Source organism: Cibotium barometz, chromosome 50 (assembly GCF_041138505.1).
Source record: "Cibotium barometz isolate CiBa-2024 chromosome 50, ASM4113850v1, whole genome shotgun sequence".
Lineage (NCBI taxonomy): Eukaryota > Viridiplantae > Streptophyta > Polypodiopsida > Cyatheales > Cibotiaceae > Cibotium > Cibotium barometz.
The window spans coordinates 6,302,286-6,321,662 of record NC_141095.1 but is presented as its reverse complement, the minus strand read 5'-3'; the positions used below and the strand labels follow the sequence as shown (position 1 = coordinate 6,321,662).

The window sequence follows — 19,377 nt, the reverse complement described above, 5'->3', positions numbered from 1 at the left end:
AAAAAAAATCAAAGATCTATGCTTGCCCAATACTCTAGTATAGGACAATAGACCCTTGTCTACTCTAAACTATATCAAGTATCAAGAACCAATACAAGCCCCTAAGCAGGACTCTTGGCTCCATCAAACCATTCATAAAGCAGAATGAGGTAGATTACGTACGTGGCTCAAATGCAAAGCTGAATGACTCCAAATTTGTCCCTAAATCTCCGCAAGTATTAGCTACGAACCACACCCTGCCCCCAGTTCAAAGAACTAAGGACGAGTGGCCCAATAGCCTTAGGAGTGCCTACAAGGAAAGACGACAGCCCCTAAAATAAGGACGTTCTTCCCAAGAGGACACTTCTAGCAACTCGAGAGCTCTACAAGTACTTTGAGGAGAGATATCACGCCCCCAAAACAAGGACTATCTTCCCAAAAGTTGTACGACGGGTGTCGGGCAGTGTTTATATACAGAATAATACCCCGCCGGTGTTTTTGTTTTTCCCGGCGGGCCCGCCGGGAAAACCTCATACCCCGGCGGGCCCGCCGGGAATGGTAGAAGCCCGGAGGTGTTACTGGAATAGTGGGTTCCGGCAGGTCATTTCTCAGGTCATGTGAATATACAATGTGATCACAAGTTTTAATATGTTAACAATAGGTTTTGTTAACGTGATCACGAAATTGTGAAGACGTTAATGAAATCCCTGATGGGAGTTCCCGTGTAAGGATTTAAGAGCAACGTAGCTACCCCTTTCACTAAATGTCTTCTGCCTGCAATGAAACACACATCATATACAGAACAATATTAACTTTGCATAAATACACATTCATTTAATTTCCCCTATTCATAAACACACCAAGTAAACTTAACTGTGTTGCCAAAATAAACAAGTTTTTCACCAAATCATGAAACCTCCTTTAGATCACGAAGAGTGTAGACTTAACTTGTGCTTTAACCATAGTAACATGGGATGGGAAAGGGGAACGGGAATGGGAATGGGGAACATAACGGGGAACAGGGATGGGGACGGGGATTCTTGGGAACTGGGACGGGGAACGGGGCCAGCAAGGGACGGCATACAAAATATGCAATTTTAAGTAAGCACTCATTTAAGAAACTTGACAATACTAAAACAAAGTCACTTTACACTTCCAAAGCATCAATATTAAGTCATACTAGCAAAAAAATGGGTGTTACAAAAAAGGAGATCGGGCACCCAGGACCCAGTCGCCAAAGGCTAAAGCAAAAGACAAGGGCAAACTTGCCAGGAGCCTTGCTTGAGCCTTGCCAATGGGGGCTCTTCTTATAGCCATGGGCCAAGTGGGGAGGGCTGCTCAACGGCTAGGCGCCCAATGGCTAGGAGTCCAACGACTACAGGGCGCAACAGCACACTGCCCAACGGTCCGCTGACCGTCCCGCATCTAGCTCCGTCCCACACGAACCGCCGTCCCGCCGTCCCGGAATCTCCGACCCCTTGTTGCAGCGTGGGCTCACACGTCCCCTGGCCGTCCCCTGTCCGGTTCCGTTCCCGCGCGTTATGGGACGGCGTTCCCCCGTCCCAGGGGTCCGTCCCCCTCGTCCCCTGTGACTATGGCTTTAATTGCTTTGGATTTTGCAATATTTAAGAAAACTCTGCAGGTGAATAAGAAAATCTTGCAATTGAGGTGTAAAGCTAACAAACTCCTCGTCGAGCATGCAAACTCCGGTTACATTTTGGCAGGCCCCCTCCTGTTAGGGTTTCGCCTCTCTCAACCTGCTGCCCAAGGGCTCTGCCTGTTTGTAGTTCGTTAATCCCCTCTCTCGCCATCGTCCCCCCCCCCCAGGTGTATGGGCACCGAGTGGAGGGGAACCCTCACTTTGCTCAGAGCTCAGGACACCAGTTCTGGCTCTAGGACTATTATGCTGCCATCCCCCCGGGTCAAGAACACGAAGCTACAACATTTCAATAGTTCGTGCAGTGGCCGCCTACCATGGATGGGAATCGAGAGGCGATGTTGAAATACGAGCAAGTGCTAGTGGACTTCTTGGACACCAAAAAAATTTTGGAAGACTCCAGAGCTCGAGTGGAAGAACTGAATTTGATGCTGCTGCTGCAGAAGCAAGTTGAAGAAGATGCGCAGAATAACAAGCAAAATCCAACCAAGGTCGCCGCCCCATCAGGTAATTCCTCTTCCATTAAACCTCTGGTCTCTCTTCCGCCAAATATGGTTCATTCAACGGAAATGGATTACACAGCCCGGTGCTTAGTAGGGTATTGTTCGGTCCTTGGCCTCCAGTTGAATTCCTTAGGGGCTGGGTCAAAGATAACTGGCTATCCATTGGTATTGAGGTAGACATCATCCAAGCCCTCCCAAATGGGTATTACCCCTTTCTGTTCATAGACTCAAATATGGCTCTTAAGGTTCTTGGATCAGGGCAATGGATGTACAGGAACATCCCATTCTGCTTCTTCAGTTCGTCCAAAAGTTTAACCCTCAGGGTCTAAAGCCTTCAGCCTGTTTGGTGTGGGTTGAATTGCCCAACCTACCTTTTTATCTATACCCTTGGCTAAAAAAATATGTTTCTCCAATAGGGAAAGTGCTTGGCATGAGGCCCAAAAACGATTACAACCCGGCTTGGCATCCTCAAGTCCTTGTGGAAGTTGATCTAGATAGGCCCCTAATAGATGAGATTGAAATCAATTGTGGGGACTACAACTTACAGCAAAGCATTTTGTATAAACACCTACCCAATGCTTGCTTTCACTGTGGAAAGCAAGGGCATGTTATTAGAGAGTGTCCTACCAAATACCCCAATCTGAAGGACATCAGCTCTCCTAGCCTTCCAACAACCAACAACAAAACTTAGCCTGCTAGAGTTACTAATAGTCAAACTGTGCACTCTCACCTTGCTCCCTCTTCGTCAAAAGACAAGGGAGAAAAGTTTATCATACCCAACAGGACACCTTTAGACAAAACAGGCCGAGTAACCAGAGGGATTTTGCTAACTCCTTTGCCTTCTTAGATAGCATATCGGACCCCGAAGACTTGGGTGACTCACAAGAGTTCATTCAATCCACTCCCTTGGACAAATCAAGAATTCTAGCCGAAACTAACCAAATGGACCATGACCAGTTGATCCCTACCCACTCAACATTGACTGGCTCTTGAGGGGAGAAGAGCAAGATAGGGCTGATCAGTATCTGTTTGATACAAAAAACGATATTCCCAAAGAAATGGAAATAGTTAAGGAATTGAAAAGAATGCATGCTCAAGTTGGATCCACCACACCTCAAGCTGCCTCCAAAGTTGGACCTAAAAAGGTCAACACCCAGAAGAAAGGTAAATAAGATGCACCACTCTAAATGTGAGGGGTTGACTGACGTCACAAAAGTCCAACTAGTGAAACAATGGCTAAGGAAATAGGGTAGATTTGACTTCATAGCTCTAACTGAAGTCAAAGCTAGTGGGGATGAGCTTAAAAAAAGGCTGCTCAACATCTCTAAAGATCACATCTGGATCTATATTGCCCACTGTCAGGGATCTGGAGGAGTGGCTATGGGTATGCATGTGGACCATCAGAATGAACTGAAGGATGTGAGGATTGGGCTGCATTTGAAATGTCCACCTTCTCCTTCGCTGGTATTTATGCTGGAGGTGCCTAGGCTATCAGAATCAGAACCTGGGGTACATTGAGAAGTGTTCTTGAACCTATCATTCTAATTGGGGATTTCAATATGATGGAATCCAGAAATGACAGACTCAGAGATTTGGGACAAGTCATTAAAGCTGCTGAGCTCCAAGCTTGGCAAAGCACTACTCACCACTTTGGGTTATGTGACGTTGGGAAAATTGGTGAATACATGTGGCAGAATTATGCCCTTGGGGACCTGACCAGGAAAGCCAAATTGGACACAACATACATGAGCAAGACCTTGGGTAACTCCCACATCAGACGTGAATGTAGAACAGATGTGTCTACTGCCTCTCAGACCATTATCCCATTACATTAGTGTTGGATAACCATGATAAAAAGGTTTCTAATCACAGTGGTTCCACACGGATCCAACCCTATTCAAAATGCCTATTATAAAGGAAGAAGTCAAAAGAATCTGGACTGATTTCTTCAGTTGTGGTCTCACCCCTACAAGGGCATGGAGTTTGGCCATTAAATCTACCCAAGCCCTGTTGATATGCATTAGGAAAGAGGTAACCAAAATCAGGAAAAACAGAAGAGACTTGCTTTATCTAAAGCTAAAAGAGTTGGAAGCTATAGCAAAAATGAAGGACCCTGCTGTTCAAAAAGATGTCCTTAGTACTAGGGGTGAAATCAGGAGAGAGGAGTTATCCCAGAAGTATGCCCTCCTTTTCTTTAGGGATTGGTGGGCTGGGAAAGCTGACCTTCCCACTCCTGAGATGTGCAAAATGCTAAAAGTCAAAAAATATAAGGATGCAATCCCTACCTTGCATGATCCTAATAACCCAGGAAACTCCTCTAAGGAAGAGAATAGAGTAAGGGTCTTTAAGAGTTTTAACAATATTTTTAGCAATGGGGGTGGGGTGACCAAGGACCAACTCAAATGCATTGCCCTTAGGAAGCCAACTATCCCAGTCACATTAGCTAAAGAGCTAGAAAACAATCTCTCCAAAGAGGAGATTGGTAAGGCCATAGATTGTCTCAAGGTAAGAAAAAGCCCAGGTGTTGATGGCATGCCTGCTGAATTCTACAAGACATTCAAGGATATCTTGTTATCCCCTTTACTAGTTGTGTGGCAGGAGGCTGTCTCTTTTGGGACTCTGCCCCTCTCAATCAATGAGGGTTGGATAAAACTTATCCACAAGAAAGGGGAGAAGCAAGATTTGAGCAATTGGAGTCATATTACCATGTTAAATTGTGCATTGAAAACTTTTGCCAAGGCATTAGCTCTGAGGCTGTCCAGTCAATTGAAGAACAGGATCAGATAAGAGCAAAAAGGATTCATCAAAGGAAGGTACATTCTGGATGCCATTATCACTCTGTGGGAGGGCATGGAGTATGTAGAAGAATCTGAACAAGACTACATCTTCTTCAAAATTGATTTTGATAAAGCCTATGACAGGCTCAGCTAGTACTATGTATTGGAATCCCTTAAACATATGGGCACAGGTCAGTCTTTCATTCAGATGGTGAGTACTCTTTTTGGAAATGCCACAGCTAGGGTGAATGTCAATGGTGTGCTATCTAGTGCATTCTCTCTAACCAAATCTATCAGACAAGACTCCCCTTTAGCACCCCTCCTCTATGCTATTGCTGTAAATGGATTGAACTGGCTGATTCAAGACAGGTCGGTCAAAGGGAAAATGAATGGCATTACCCCCCCAACAACAAGCACTTATGCACCCAAATGTTTGCTGATGACACAAATGCTATGGTTGCTAATAATGAGCTAAGTATTAGATGCTTCTAGGAGTGCTTGGACATCTATTGCAGGGCATCTGGATTTGTGATCAACCATAAGAAAACTGGTATCAAGACTCTCATTGATAAGCCCCCTGACTCGCTGATCCAAGCTGGTTGCAATTCCCTGGAAGAGGGAGTGATCTTCAGACTGTTGGGCATTCCTATGGGCTTCAAGGTCACCCTCAAGCGATGGTGTTGGGTTTTAAACAAGGTAGAAGGGAAACTGGCTAGATGGCAGAAAATGCATCTTAATTTGGGGGCAGGAAGATGGTAATCAATCACTTCATTATATCTTCTTTCATCTACTTTCTCAGCTGCTCTGGAGATCTTCTGAATCTGATTTATTGTAATATATAAGGTTATGCAGGAATTATCTATGGGGAGGGGGCCCCTGGATTAGGAATATCCCTAAAGTCAGGTGGGAATGGTGCTGTCTGGAAACTGATAAAGGGGGCCTTGGCGAACATGTGTCCAACCTAGCTAATAGACTGGCAGCCAAATGGGTGTTAAGAAGTTTTCTCTACCCCTCTGAAGACTGGGCATGGCTGATCTCCAGAAATCTCAGAAATCTAGAACAATTCCATCTCAAACATTTCCCTAAGTGGAAGAACCTCCTTCCACTCACAATCATGGCAAGCAAATTCGTGGTGAAACCGGTGGGCAGCCAGCTCGTCTCATCACTCTAGATGGCTTGGAATGCTATTAAAACTGACCTTATCATAGCTGAGAAACCTAGTTACACCTGGGGTATACATGGGAGAGACTCCATCTGGTGGCCAAGCATTCCCCTCCCCCCAATTGATAATGCCCAGGTTGAAGGGGCTCTAAGGTTACACAGGAAAGGCATATGCAGCTGGTGGGATGTATGGGACATAGATAACAATTCTTGGATGTCCAAAGCTGATTTGATTAGATATTGTAATGTCTCATATGCAAAAATAGACCTTATTGGAGCAAGAATCAAGTTATGGCACTAGTCAGATACCTGGCTGCTATCTATTAAAGATAGGCCAGTACACAAAGCTTTCCAATGGTAGAGTCTGCTACCTATCCCCTCCAAATTGGGGACTGCTCCTATACATTGCACTTTAAACAAGAGATGGGGAATCCTCCTAGATATAGCACAATGATATTTTCTGTTTGGTAAATTATGGAATAAATATGTGGAACCAAAAAAATCATGCCTGGTCTGGTTGATTATGCTCAGAGCGATTTGGACTCAGCTTAAAGCCCTCAAATTAAAGATTGGGGATGGGAAATGCCATAGATGCAATGAGGTTGAGGATGACCTGCATATATTCATGCACTGCCTTATAGCAAAGGAATGCTTTATGGGTTTGGCCAAATGCATTCAGTCATGGAATGGCTACACCCTTGGCTGGAAAAACCTGCTTCTTTGAGAAGGCATTGGATGCATTGTGGGCTGTCTTGAGAACTGAACTGTTATGGTGTTTGTGGTTACATAGACTTGAATTCATTTTTAATAGTAATCCTACTAACAGCATAAGGCTGAAAGAGAACATGATACATGCAGGTGAGAGATTCATACAAAGGCGGTTAAAAAATCTGGACACTAAACTTCTTCGTCTGCATAAGAAAGCTAATGGAAGGCAAGTGAATCAGCTGATACAGACAATGCAGGAACTGTTGATGAAGAGAGAGACTGTCATCTCCAAGGATATGATGCTTATGAAAGCACTCTATATGTTGTAATTGTCTTCTCTAACTTCTGCCCCTTATTTGAAAAAAAGAAAAATCTTGCAGCTGAGTGTAACGTCAATATTTCGGGAGCTTCAACTATGCCATGTGTGAGCATGTGCTCTGCTGCCTGCATGAGCGATGGCAGGTAGCGCCTGAAGCGACGGCCCCTCCCTCTGCTTCCCTCACCCTCTTCTCGTTCTATACCCTGCCTAGTTGCTTAGAGAGATCCCCCCACCCCCTTGGGTGCATGGGCACCGAGTGGAGGGGGCCTCCTACCTTGCTTAGGGTGCAGAGCGCCAGCTCAAGCGCCGGGGTTGCTTAGCGTTCTCAATCCCTCTGGGGTGATTTCCTTCCTTCGCAGCTTCACCTCCCCTCTTGGCCCCCGGCTATGGATCCTAACCGAGAGGCGAATACCAAATACAACAAGATCGTCGAGGACTTCTTGGAAACAAAGAAACAGTTGGACGACTCTTGAGCTCGGGTAGAGGAGCTGAACCTACTTCTGTAGAAACAACTCGGGGAGAAAGAGGATAGTGGAGACAAGGAGCCAGCCCCCTTCTCAAAAAGGTCATCCCGTTTCCATGATTTCGTAAGTATGTCTGCCTTCAGACATGGTTATGGTGTTGGAAAGGGATTATGCAGCCAGGTGTTTAGTAGGCTTGCTGTTCGGCCCTAGGCCTTCGGTACGGAACTGGGCCAGAGACAATTGGAATAGTGTAGGGATAAAAGTGGAAGTGATCCAGGCTCTCCCCAATGGCTACTATCTATTTCGGTTGAAGGACTCGGAGATGGCCCTAAAAGTGCTTGGGTCAGGATAGTGGATGTATAGAAACCTCCCCTTTTGCTTCTTCAGATGGTCCAAGGACTTCAACCCCAATGGCCCTAAACCTTTTGCCTACCCTATTTGGGTGGAGCTGCCCAACCTCCCTTTCTATCTCTACCCTTGGGTGAAAAAGATAGTTTCTCCCATAGGCAAAGTCCTACGATCAAGGCCAAAAAATGATTACAATCCTACCTAGCATCCCCAAATCCTAGTGGAAGTGGATCTTGACAAACCCCTAAGTGAGGAGATAGAAATAAACTGTGGAGACTATAGCAGAAAGTCCTTTTCAAACACCTCCCCAATGCCTGCTTCCACTGTGGAGCCCAGGGACATGTAACCAGGAATTGTCCCATCAAGCATTCTGACTCTAGGCCTCCTAGCCCCCTTCTGTCCCCTCATATTCCAGCAAAAGTCCTCAAAATAGTGGTCAAGTACTGCCCCAAGGCCCCCCTCACAATACTCTCGGTTTGACAAAAGAAAAGAATGATGGTTTCTCGGTCCTACCCAGGAGGAAAACCTTCAGGCCAGGTCGACCTGGGTAACAGAGAGCGTATGCGAACTCCTATGCCCTACTGGATACTCCAACAGACCCGGAGGAACTGGAGGTTGGTCAAGATATCATACACCCCTCTCCCCTGAATAGGAACAGGATCAATGCAGAAATTAACCAAATGGACCATGATCTGAACAACTCCTTTCAACCCTTAGACGAGGAGAACCAGTTAGAGGAACCCATCAGGCCAATTCAGGAACTGGGCTGATATTGAAGTGAACAATCTAAATGACATGGAGGTGGAAACGCTCATGTGTTAAGCTTCACAACTTCATCGTAGTGTATAAATTGCTGATTTCCGCCCCCAAGGGGGTTTTTCCTTTTTCTCCGGCCTTTCTATGTGCAGCTTGGTTCTTGCAGGATCTCCGCTTTCGCCTCGCCTTCGCCATAGCTTCAGGCTCTGATGGAGGCTCCTCCCGCCCCGCCTCAGAGGGACTCCCCCGCAGGCCCCTCGCCCGCCCCTGAGGACACCCCCATCAGGCCTTCTCTTTCGCCAGAAGAGGAAGCGAGCCTCACCGCAGAGGTGGAACGCCTCCAAGCTCATTCCACCATCTGCCGTATAGTCGGCACTCGCCCCAGCAGAGGGGAGATCCGGGATCTTCTCCAGGCCCGCCTTCTTGCAGATGTGGGCAAGATCCTGGACGTACAGCTACTGGGCCGTGGACATTACCAGATCGAGTTCGAGACCGCCCAGAGCGTGGCCAAGATCCTAGCCATGAATCCCCTTGACATCAGGGGTGCTCGGGCTTTCTTCAGACCTTGGCAGCATGGCTTTGACCCAGCAGCGGCCAAGCAGGGAGAGCGCCTTTTCCATGTTACAGTTTGCTTCCCTGGACTCCGCCGGGAGTATCTTCCACTCCTCTCTAGGCTAGGAGCATTGGTGGGCTCGGTACTAGAGACTGGCCCCACAGCAGCTTCAGTGGTGGCCAGAGCAGCTGGGCTACCTTCGGTCAGAGTTTTGGTGTCTGACATCTCCTCCCTTCCTAAGGTCATTCAGCTACCTAGGATAGGGGGGGGATGGATTGATCAGAGAGTGGAGTTCTCGGGGCTCCCGAACCAGTGCTTCAATTGCAAGCAGGTCGGTCATCTGGCCAAGGCCTGCCCTCGCAGGAGACCCCGACCCTCACCACAGCAGCAGGCCCCTGATGGCCCGCCCACAGATGCGGCTTGACAGGCAGCCTCAGGGACACCTGCTCAGGCCACAGAGACCTCGGAGTGGCAGCCTGGACAGGGGCGCCGTCGAGGGAGACAGCCACAGCAGCACGCCCAGAGACCGCAACAGCAGCAGCCACAGTCTCAGCATCACTGGGTTCCCGTGAGGAACAGCTTTGCTCCCCTCCAAGAGGAGACCCCTGCGACGACTGAGGACCAGGAGATGCCAGCACCCCCTCCTTCACCCCCCCCACCCCCGTCCCCTCCCACCGCCTCGCTTCCACCTTCGCCTCCTCCCGTCCCCGCTCCGGTTTCGGCAGCGGCTCCCTCTCCACCCCCCTCGCCCCCCCCTCCTCCCCCCCCGCCCGCCTCACCTCCCTGGGAGGCCCTGGCGTTCACCTGCAGTCCGGAGGACGCTGAGCACCGACCTCGCTCGAGCACCACAGAGGAGACTTACCATGCCGATTCGGGCTTCACGGATATCATCTATCCGCAGTCGGCTGAGTCGCCTCGGCACTAGACAGCGCTCGGAGGCTTTTGATTACGCCTTCACACGGCTTTTTGGAGCAGAGGGCCCCCATGAGCCAGCACCCATCAGAGTTCATGTAGTGATTCCTCCGGCCCGCAGGGAGGAGGCACTTGATTCAACGGTGGCCTTCTTGTTCCCTCTATGTGGCCCATGCGACCGGGAGTGGACTCTAGAGCTCACTCTTAGCACTTTGAAGACTCAGGCAGTTGAGTTTTCTCATCATGTGAGCGATCTGGAGGTGACAGATGTGATAGGCCGACTATGGGAGTTGGCTCATTTTTTCTTGGATCCCGGGAGTGTGGATGCCTCAGGGATTCGGCATTTGGTCGTTCGCATAGTGGCAGACTTAGCACGCGACCCTGGATATGTATGTATACACGAGGTTGCTCTGTCTGAGCAGGAGGCAGTCGCCATGGGACACAGCCACTGGCGCCTGATCCGTGATTCTTGCAGTACACCGGGTGGGCAGATTCGCAGCCGCTCGGATGGGGAGTATTCTCCATCCAAGCCGCTTGCGAAGGCCCGCCGTACGGCTAAGACAGCATCCACCTCAGCAGGTCATCCATGAGGATCATCTCATGGAATGTACAGGGCCTTGGCGGAGCACATTATATACGCTATCGTGGTTGCTTGAGGCAGGAGCTTCAGAGATGCCTGGTTGGTGGCAGCATTGATATTTTGATGATGCAGGAGCACCACTTGGGTGAGAGCAGGATCCGGAGATATGGTTCGGTGATGCCTGGTAGATGGGACACCTTTTGGTCTGCAGGGTTTGGTCCTTTGGGTGGACAGGGAGGAGTATGCATGGTCATTGCAGATGTATGGCGGCAGGCCATTGTGGATCGAGGGATCATTGTGCCTGGTAGAGCATAGTATGTCATTCTGAGGATGCATGATGAGCTAGTGGGCGTGCTCAACGTCTATGCGCCCAACCATGCTAGTGCCAAAGCAGAGTTCTGGACCCAGGTTACGGATGCATTGCCAGAGGCCGCACATTGGTGTGTCGGGGGTGACTTCAACATGCTTGAGGACCCGGCTGATAGGGTGGGAGGCAGTCCTGTTACAGTGCACGGCACGGAGCTTGCAGCTTGGGAGCGATTTTGCATGTCACTGAGGATCACTGATGCATGGCAGCATGGGGCCTTCTCCCGCTCTCAGGACAGTCTTAGTTTCTCTCGGTCGGATCGCCGGCAGGGAGGGACTAATCTATCACGGATTGATCGCTTTTATGTGGGCGACTGGTTCGGGGAGCGAGGGGGCTCCGTTGGCATTCTCGCTGGCACCTCATTTTCAGATCATGCGCCAGTTATTTTGACGCTTGAGGAGAGGACACGGGAGCCCAGCTTGCAGTTGAGGATCCCAGAGAGGGTACTTACAGATCCTAGTCTCGTAGAGGACATTGAGAGGATCTGGCATGATAGTCAGTGCTCTGACCAGGATGCAGCAGGCCAGTGTGCCCAGGGACTCATGGAGCTTAGCTCTTTTCTGCACGCTGCAGCTTTGACACGGCTGGGAGAGATTCGCGAGCGGGAGCAGCGGGGCTGAGACGCAGCCTTGCTTCGCTTTAGCGCCTTCAGGAGCAGCAGCCTGCATGTGAGTGGGTGGCGTCCAAGCTGAGCCAAGCACGGCAAGAGGTTAGAGAGGCAGAGGAGCAGAGACATGAGTTTTACTATCGTCGCCAGGCCTCTCAGTGGACGCAGCTTGGGGATAGAGTGACTGGGGAGTTTTTTGAGATTACTGGATCCCGCCATGCTCGAGCAGGAGTCCGTCAGCTTGGGAGGCCAGACGGGTCTGTAGCTACTGAGCCCGGGGAGATCAGAGCCATTGCCACTGGGTTCTATAGAGACCTGCTTTCAGCGGAGCCAGCCACTGAGGCTCGGGATGCTTGCAGACAGACGGTGTGGGCCCAGGTGCAGAGGAGGGTCACAGATCGTATACGTACATTCCTTGGTGCGCCTCTTTCAGAGGTTGAGCTTGCTGAGGCCTTGAGGGTCCTGCCGTGCCATAGTTGCCCAGGGGAGGACGGGCTAACGCCTGCCTTTTTTATGCGCTATTGGGACCTTTTGGGGCCAGGCCTCCGCAGGGGCTTTCAGTATGTTGTGGACACTGGGGTGATGCCACTGAGCTTTTCAGAGGGCTTGATCTTTCTCATCCCCAAGGGGGAGGGAGTATCAGATGATATTCGGCATTGGAGACCTATTACGATCCTCAATACTGTCTACAAGGTCTTAGCAAAGGCCTTGAGTTTGAGGATCCAGCTCTTCCTGGGGGAGTTGATTCATGCTACCCAGACAGGATTCGTCAAGGAGCGTAGTATCCTTGACAACATTTTCACCTTCTGGGAGGCGACGGCCCGAGCTAGGTTTCTTGGTGAGGACTTGGTCGTGATGCTTCTCGATTTTGAGAAGGCATACGATAGAGTCGATTGGGGTTTCTTAGAGGGCACTGGTTCGCCTCGGCTTTGAGCCAGGTTGGATTAGAGGGGTGGCGGCTCTGTATTCCACAGCTCGCAGCCAGGTGTTGATTGCAGGAGGACGGGGGCCGAGTTTTGAGCTGACCAGATCAGTCCGTCAGGGGTGTCCCCTCGCCCCTTTTCTTTTTCTCTTCTTTGCGGAGGCTATGAGCATGTATTTGACGGCAGAGGAGGTTGGTTTGAGAGGACTCCAGCTCCCAGTTCGGGGGGAGGACCTGCTCGATGCTGAGTTTGCGGACGACACGGGCTTATTTTTGCATGGCCAGGAGGCCAATCTTCTTCGGGCAGAGCAGTCGCTCCAGGTTTTTAGTGCAGCTTCAGGAGCTTTGATCAATTGGCGCAAGACAGTGGCCTTTTGGATCAGTAGCGCTCCCACTCCGGCATGGAGCCCGGACCCCGGCTTTAGATGGATTCCTCCTGGCACAGGAGTGCGGTATTTGGGATGCCAGATTGGACTAGATTTGTCACCTGAGCAGCAGATTGCCCCGCTTCTTCTGAGCATTCGGAAGAAGCTTTTGTATTGGAGTACAACTCGACTATCCTTGGCCGAGAGGGTAGTGGTGGCAAATCAGGTGCTGTTAGTGACCATGTGGTACATTACGTCTTGCTGGATCTTCTCGAGCTCTTGCATCAGCCAGGTACAGAGGCTGATCAGGAACTTTCTTTGGTCTGGGCGGGGCGGGACGGTCAGCCAGCTCGGGCAAAGGTTGCATGGGCAGTTATTACACTTCCGCTGGCTCAGGGAGGCTTGGGCATTATAGATCCAGTCGATTAGAGTAGAGCCTTATTGGGGAAGCTTATTGTTCGGGGGCTGCTTCCAGGCGCTGAGCCTTGGAAAGAGCTTCTCTTGCAGCGGCTGCAGGCTCGGGCTCCCCCAGCAGGGGACACTTGGGCACCAGAGATTCGATGGATCTTCATAGAGATGAGGAGAACAGGCCTCAGTAGAGGATGGGAGGACAGATTTGCTTTGAGCATCCTGAGAGCTTGGGAGCTGCTGAGACCGGGGCTCTCTCAGCGACCTCCTTCTTGTGTTGAGGAGCGGGCCAGACAGCCGCTCATCTGGAGCCCAACGGTTCGCACAGAGCAAGGTCATATGCTGGGTTCTCGGCCGCGTCTAGCCTGGGGACCTTTGGCGGCAGGCCCAGCACGTAGCTTTGGAGACTGGCAGGCCTTCTGCAGTCTACCAAAGGAGATCCAGGTGGAGAGGCTGAGTCACTTCAGAGGGGGGTTGATTATGAGGGATGACATTCAGGAGGCACTCACAGAGGAGTGGTTCACGCCTATCGAGCTAGTGGCCCCACGGTGGATGGGAGCCTTTACACAGTTGGAGATCCTGATTGTTGTCAGAGCTTGCACTGAGGATGGCAGATGCCTCTACTATGAGATTCAGGATGAGGGCAGACTTCAGAGAGTGAAGGTGGAGTCGCCTTTGGTTGCAGAGTGCACCTTTCAGAGGATACGGGTAGTGGCCGCCGCTTCTCGGAAGTGGCATATTGACCCAGACCCTGCAGATGTGCTCCCGGATTGGCGCATATGGGCATATGCAGCGCGCCCCTTGGCCCAGCTACAGCGGGACCCTGGTGAGTACGAGTGGCACGATCCTTATGCATCCCTTGAGGCCACAGAGATTACCTTTTTTCAGTATACTGTTCGGTTGGGACGGCATATTTTGACGGCGGCGAGGAGGATGGTCTCTCCAGCTGCAGTAGGGCATTGGCGGCTACAGGGACTCTCACAGGAGTTTCTGGAGGATTTTTGGGCCCGGCTCTGGGCTAGTCGACAGGCCCGCAGGATCTCGACTTTCCAGCGCCCACAGGGGCTCAGCAGTTGGCACCTGGCTTGTCTACAGTGGTCTTCCAGCGGCCTACGTCTGATGCGGCCACCCTTTGGAGACACAGAGACATTGCCTTTGGGACTGCCCTCAGGCGCAGCTGATTTGGCTGCGGATGCTGCGTATTCTGGCCCCCCTCTCTCCAAAGTACCTATACGTGGGGTGCCGCTGCTTGGTCGACTTCGTCAGGGCCTGCTATGGGCTATGAGACGGAGCAGGACAGCCAGGCCATCAGATTCATTAGAGGCCAACCTCGCCTTGTTCCTTCACCGGATTTCTCGTCCGCCAGCTGGACACAGGAGAGGGATCTACGATGGGAGCTCCTCAGCAGCATCACCATCTGGTTCACCTGGAAGGCCCGGTGTTTCAGGGCCTTTGGGGGGAGACTGGAGCCACCAGCAGAGACTGTTCGGGGGATCTGGATTCTGGTAGGAGTTGATCCACACCTTGCGGGGACAGTACGACCGCATTCGGGGCGACTCGGATGAGGCGATCTTGCGGCTCTAGGCCTTTCACACCACCTGGCGCAGCGGCCCCTTCTATACCCTTCACGCGGGGTCCCCCCACTGGCACTACAGGCCACCTGTTTGGCTTTTCCCCCCTCCTATTGTATGATATAGCCATTCAGTTCTTTGTACTGATACTTGTACTTTTCAGCACCTAGGGAGAGTCTCCCTGGCTGCCCTGCTGTTTTCTCTGCTCTGTTTTTTCTTGTGAGCAGGAGAGGATCTTTTGTAGCCCTACAGGCGTTTTTTTATAACTAATGAAATTCTCGGAAAAAAAAAATTGACATGGAGGTGGTTAAAGAACTCAAAAGGGGTCACTCCCTGTTAGGGTCCACTCCACAATCAGCTACTAAAGGAGGGACTAAGAAGGTGAACTCCCAGAGGAAACCTAAATGAATTGTTCCTCTCTGAATGTTAAGGGTCTCACAGACCCCTCCAAAGTCCAAAGGGTTCAACAATGGTTTAAAAAACAAGGTAAAATTGATTTTCTAGCTCTGACAGAAGTGAAGGTAGGTGGCTTGGAACTAGAAAAAAGACTCCAGACCATGTCAAAAGATCATGTGTGGATATACACAGCTCACAATCAAGGGTCAGTAGGTGTGGCAGTTGGGATGCACATAGACCTTCAAGAAGATCTGACAGATATCCAACTGGATGTCTATGACCAATGGGTGGCTTTTGAAATGACCACATACTCCTTTATAGGTCTTTATGATGCAGTTCCACAGGGAAATAGATCAAGAACTTGGAGGTCCCTCAGACAGGTCCCTGGTCCCACCATATTAATGGGGGATTTCAATATGGTGGAGTCTAGAGGTGACAGATATAGAGGCTTGGGGCATGTATTAAAAGGCTCAGAGTTGCAATCTTGGCAGGCCACTGTTGAACACTTTGAGCTTTGTGATCTGGGAAACATAGGAGACTTCACCTGGTAGAACTATGCCTTGGGGGAGCTTGCAAGGAAGGCCAGATTGGATAGAGGATATGTTAACAGAAGCATGTGCAACACCTTTGTGAGATGTGAATGTCTATCTGACCTTTCAACCTGCCTTTCAAACCATTACCACATTACCTTGTGGCTGGACAACAAAGACAAAAAGGTGTCCAACCAATGGTTCCACATAGATCCTAGCCTTTTCAAGCTTCCAATAGTGCAGGAGGAAATTAAAAAAATCTAGGAAGAACTTATTTGGGAGAGAACTAACTCCAGCTAGAGCTTGGAGCCTGACCATCAAATGCTCCCAATCCTTAATAATATGCATCAGGAAGGAAGTAACCAACATGAGGAAACAAAGAAAAGATATATTGTACATGAGACTGAAGGAGTTGGAATCCCAGTGCAACCAGAAGGATCTGGCTATACAGGATGAAATCTGTAGAACCAGAATTGAAATAAGAAGGGAGGAAGGGATTTCCATTCAGCAAGCCAATCTGTTTTTCAGAGATTGGTGGGCAGGGAAAAGTGACCTGCCTACCCCTGAAATGTTCAGAATGCTAAAGATTAGACACTGCAAAGACAAGATTCCCTTTCTTAAGGACTCCAATGGCCTTAACTGCAGCTCAAAAGAAGGCAAATCTTCCAACACTTCAACAACATTTTCAGTAAAGGTGGAGAGATGACCAAGGATCAAGCCAGATGTATAGCACTCGTAGGAGAGGCCAGGAAGCCCTCCATCCGTGATGGCACCTCCAAAACTTTGGATGCTAACCTCTCAAAAGAAGAAATAGGTAGGGCAATAGACCAGCTAAAGGGCAAGAAAAGTCCAGGGGTGGATGGCCTACCTTCAGAATTCTACCAAACCTTCAAGGAGGTCTTGATAGGTCCCCTACTTGCAGTATGGCAAGAGGATATGTCTCCTATGGGGCTCTCCCCCTTACGATTAATGAAGGTTGGATTAAAATCATTCACAAAAGGAGGAGAAGGACAACATTGGCAATTGGAGACCAATCACTATGCTTAATTGTGCTTACAAAATTTATACCAAAGCCTTGGCATTGAGACTCTCCAATCAACTTAAAGACTAGATCAGCCAGGAACAAAAAGGCTTCATTAAAGGTAGGTTCATCCTAGATGCTATCATCACTCTATGGGAAGGTATGGAATATGCTGAGGAAACTGAGCAGGACTATGTCTTTTTTAAAATTGATTTTGACAAGGCCTATGATAGGCTAAGCTGGCACTATGTACTGCCTTCTCTCAAACATATGAGTGCAGGCAAGCAGTTTATCCAGATGGTTGGGACTCGTTTTGGGAATGCATCAGCCAAGGTCAATGTCAATGGAGTACTCTCTGATTCCTTCCCCCTTGTCAAATCCATTAGACAAGGCTGCCCCCTGGCCCTGCTACTGTATGCCATAGCTGCAGATGGTTTGAACTGGCTTATTAAGGACAAGATGGCCAAAGCTGAAATGCAGGGTATAACTTTGCCCAATGGCAATCAGCTTTGTACCCAGATGTTTGCAGATGACACCAATGCCATGGTGTCCAACACTAACCAAAGCCTCACATGTTTCTAGTATTGTCTTGATATCTACTCTTCATGCTCAGTCATAAATCATCAGAAAATAGGAATCAGGTCATTAATTGACAAGCCCGTTGAATGGCTTATTCAGGCTGGCTGCAACACTTTCGAAGAAGGGGTGATCTTCAGGCTGCTTGGCATTCCCATGGGCTTTAAGGTCACTTGGACTCAGAGATGGCATTGGGTCCTAACCAAAATAGAAAGCAAACTAAGCAGATGGAAAAAGAGGCAACTCAGCCTTACTGGTAGGAAAATGGTTGTGAATCACTTTATAATCCCCTTTGTAATCTATTTTCTAAGCTGCTGGAGACCTCCAGAGGAAGACCTTAAAGAATTCATTAGACTTTGTAGGAACTTTCTGTGGGGGGGGAGACCCTGGGCTAAATAAAGTACCTAAAGTCAAATGGGCTTGGTGTTGCAATGGTACATGGAAAGGGGGGATGGGCATCACAGATGTACTAAATCTTGCTGCTAGACAAGCTGGCAAATGGATTCTGAGAAGCTTCCTCCATCCTACAGAAACCTGGGCCTATCTAATCAATAGAAACACCAACCAATTCACCCTAAATGGAAACACCTGTTCCCACTCACTATCATGGTGAGCAAGCATCAAATTAAACATGTTGGCAGCCCACTAGTTAAATCTCTATGGTCAGCCTGGAATGCCCTGAAGGGGGACCTAACCCTTTCAATCAAACCCAGTTACACATGGGGCCTTCATGGCAGGGATTCTACTTGTTGGCCCATGCTCCCTTTTCCTCGAGTGGCTTCCTCCAAGGCTGAAATGGCACTGAGGATGCATAAGAGAGGAATCTGCAGTTGGTGGGACCTGTGGGATGCTGCATGCAACTCATGGCTGTCCACGGCTGAATTAATAAGGGTTTTCAATGCCTCAAAGGCAGAGCCATCAGTAATAGGAGAGAGGATCAGCCTCTAGTGCCCCAGTGATCATTGGCTTCTGTCAGTCAGAGATATGCCTCACCCAAAAGCCCTTCAATGGCCCTCGTAGCCTCTGCTTTTACCCTTTCCTATAAAGAACACAGCCCCCCCTATACACTGTAAACTCAATGCTAGATGGGGGGTGCTATGGGATAGAGCTCATTAGTACACACTCTTTGAAAAGCTCTGGTCCAAATACATAGAACCCAAGAAGGCTTGCCTTGCTTGGCTCCTAATGCACAGAGCCATCTGGACACAGCAGAAGGCAGCCAGGCTGAACATTGGAAATGGGAAATGTCACAGATGCCAGCAATTTCAGGATGACTTGCATATCTTCCTCCATTGCCCTCGAGCTAAAAAATGCTTTGATTCTCTGACTGCCTGCATTTATGCCTGGAATGGACAGTCACTTGGTTGGAAAAACCTGATGCTAGGTGAAAACATTGGTTGCTCTATGGATATGTGGACTGTGTTGGCTGAAAGTGCATCTTATTCGTGCAGGTAAAAGGTACATACAAAGGAGGATGAAGGACCTGGAAGCCAAAATTGTCAAGAAGCTCAAGAAAGTCAAGCACAGGCAAGATGACAGAATAGACTCGGAGAGTCAGGAACTTATGAGGATAAGAGAGATCACTCTCTCTAAGGACACCTCTCTAGTGGATGCTCTCTATTTAATGTAACTCCTCCTAATTTCCTAATACAATCAGCCTGTTTCTTTGAAAAAGAAATCTTGCAGCTGATCCATTGAATTCGGTTTACAGTGTTCATGGACTAATGGATTCCGCAGCATGAAATTCGTGGAATTTAAAAGTTCTCTTTTAAAAATATGCAGATTTAGACGCTAAAACAACTAACATTCATCAAATTCTTCAGCTTTTAGGTTCTGAAAAAATCCTACTTTTCACGAAAATGAGAACGTTAGAAGCACATTGCACATAGTCTGCAGG

The 19,377-nt window shown here is 49.1% G+C and overlaps 2 protein-coding genes across 5 annotated transcripts in view; one reads left to right on the top strand and one right to left on the bottom strand.

The window, feature by feature from the left end:
* Positions 1 to 19,377, bottom strand: part of LOC147609766 (uncharacterized) — an 80,604-nt gene that overhangs the window by 50,237 nt on the left and 10,990 nt on the right. The window lies entirely within an intron of this gene.
* Positions 1,658 to 19,133, top strand: LOC147609767 (uncharacterized). 2 transcript variants are annotated; one of them, XM_086787328.1, is made up of 2 exons: positions 1,658 to 2,143; positions 18,932 to 19,133. In XM_086787328.1, the coding sequence occupies exons 1-2, from the start codon at positions 1,954 to 1,956 to the stop codon at positions 19,108 to 19,110; spliced, it is 369 nt and encodes a 122-aa protein (XP_086643454.1). In that variant the 5' UTR covers positions 1,658 to 1,953; the 3' UTR covers positions 19,111 to 19,133. The 2 variants fall into 2 exon arrangements, 1 of the variants encoding a protein (XP_086643454.1); XR_015264201.1 differs by lacking the exon at positions 1,658 to 2,143 and adding an exon at positions 7,157 to 7,691.

Excerpts from the sequence above, each read along its gene's own strand:
- LOC147609767 (XM_086787328.1), top strand. The coding sequence starts at position 1,954 with ATGGATGGGAATCGAGAGGCGATGTTGAAATACGAGCAAGTGCTAGTG. Across the intron at positions 2,144-18,931 it reads CAAGGTCGCCGCCCCATCAG|GTAAAAGGTACATACAAAGG; the intron begins GTAATTCCTCTT and ends TTATTCGTGCAG.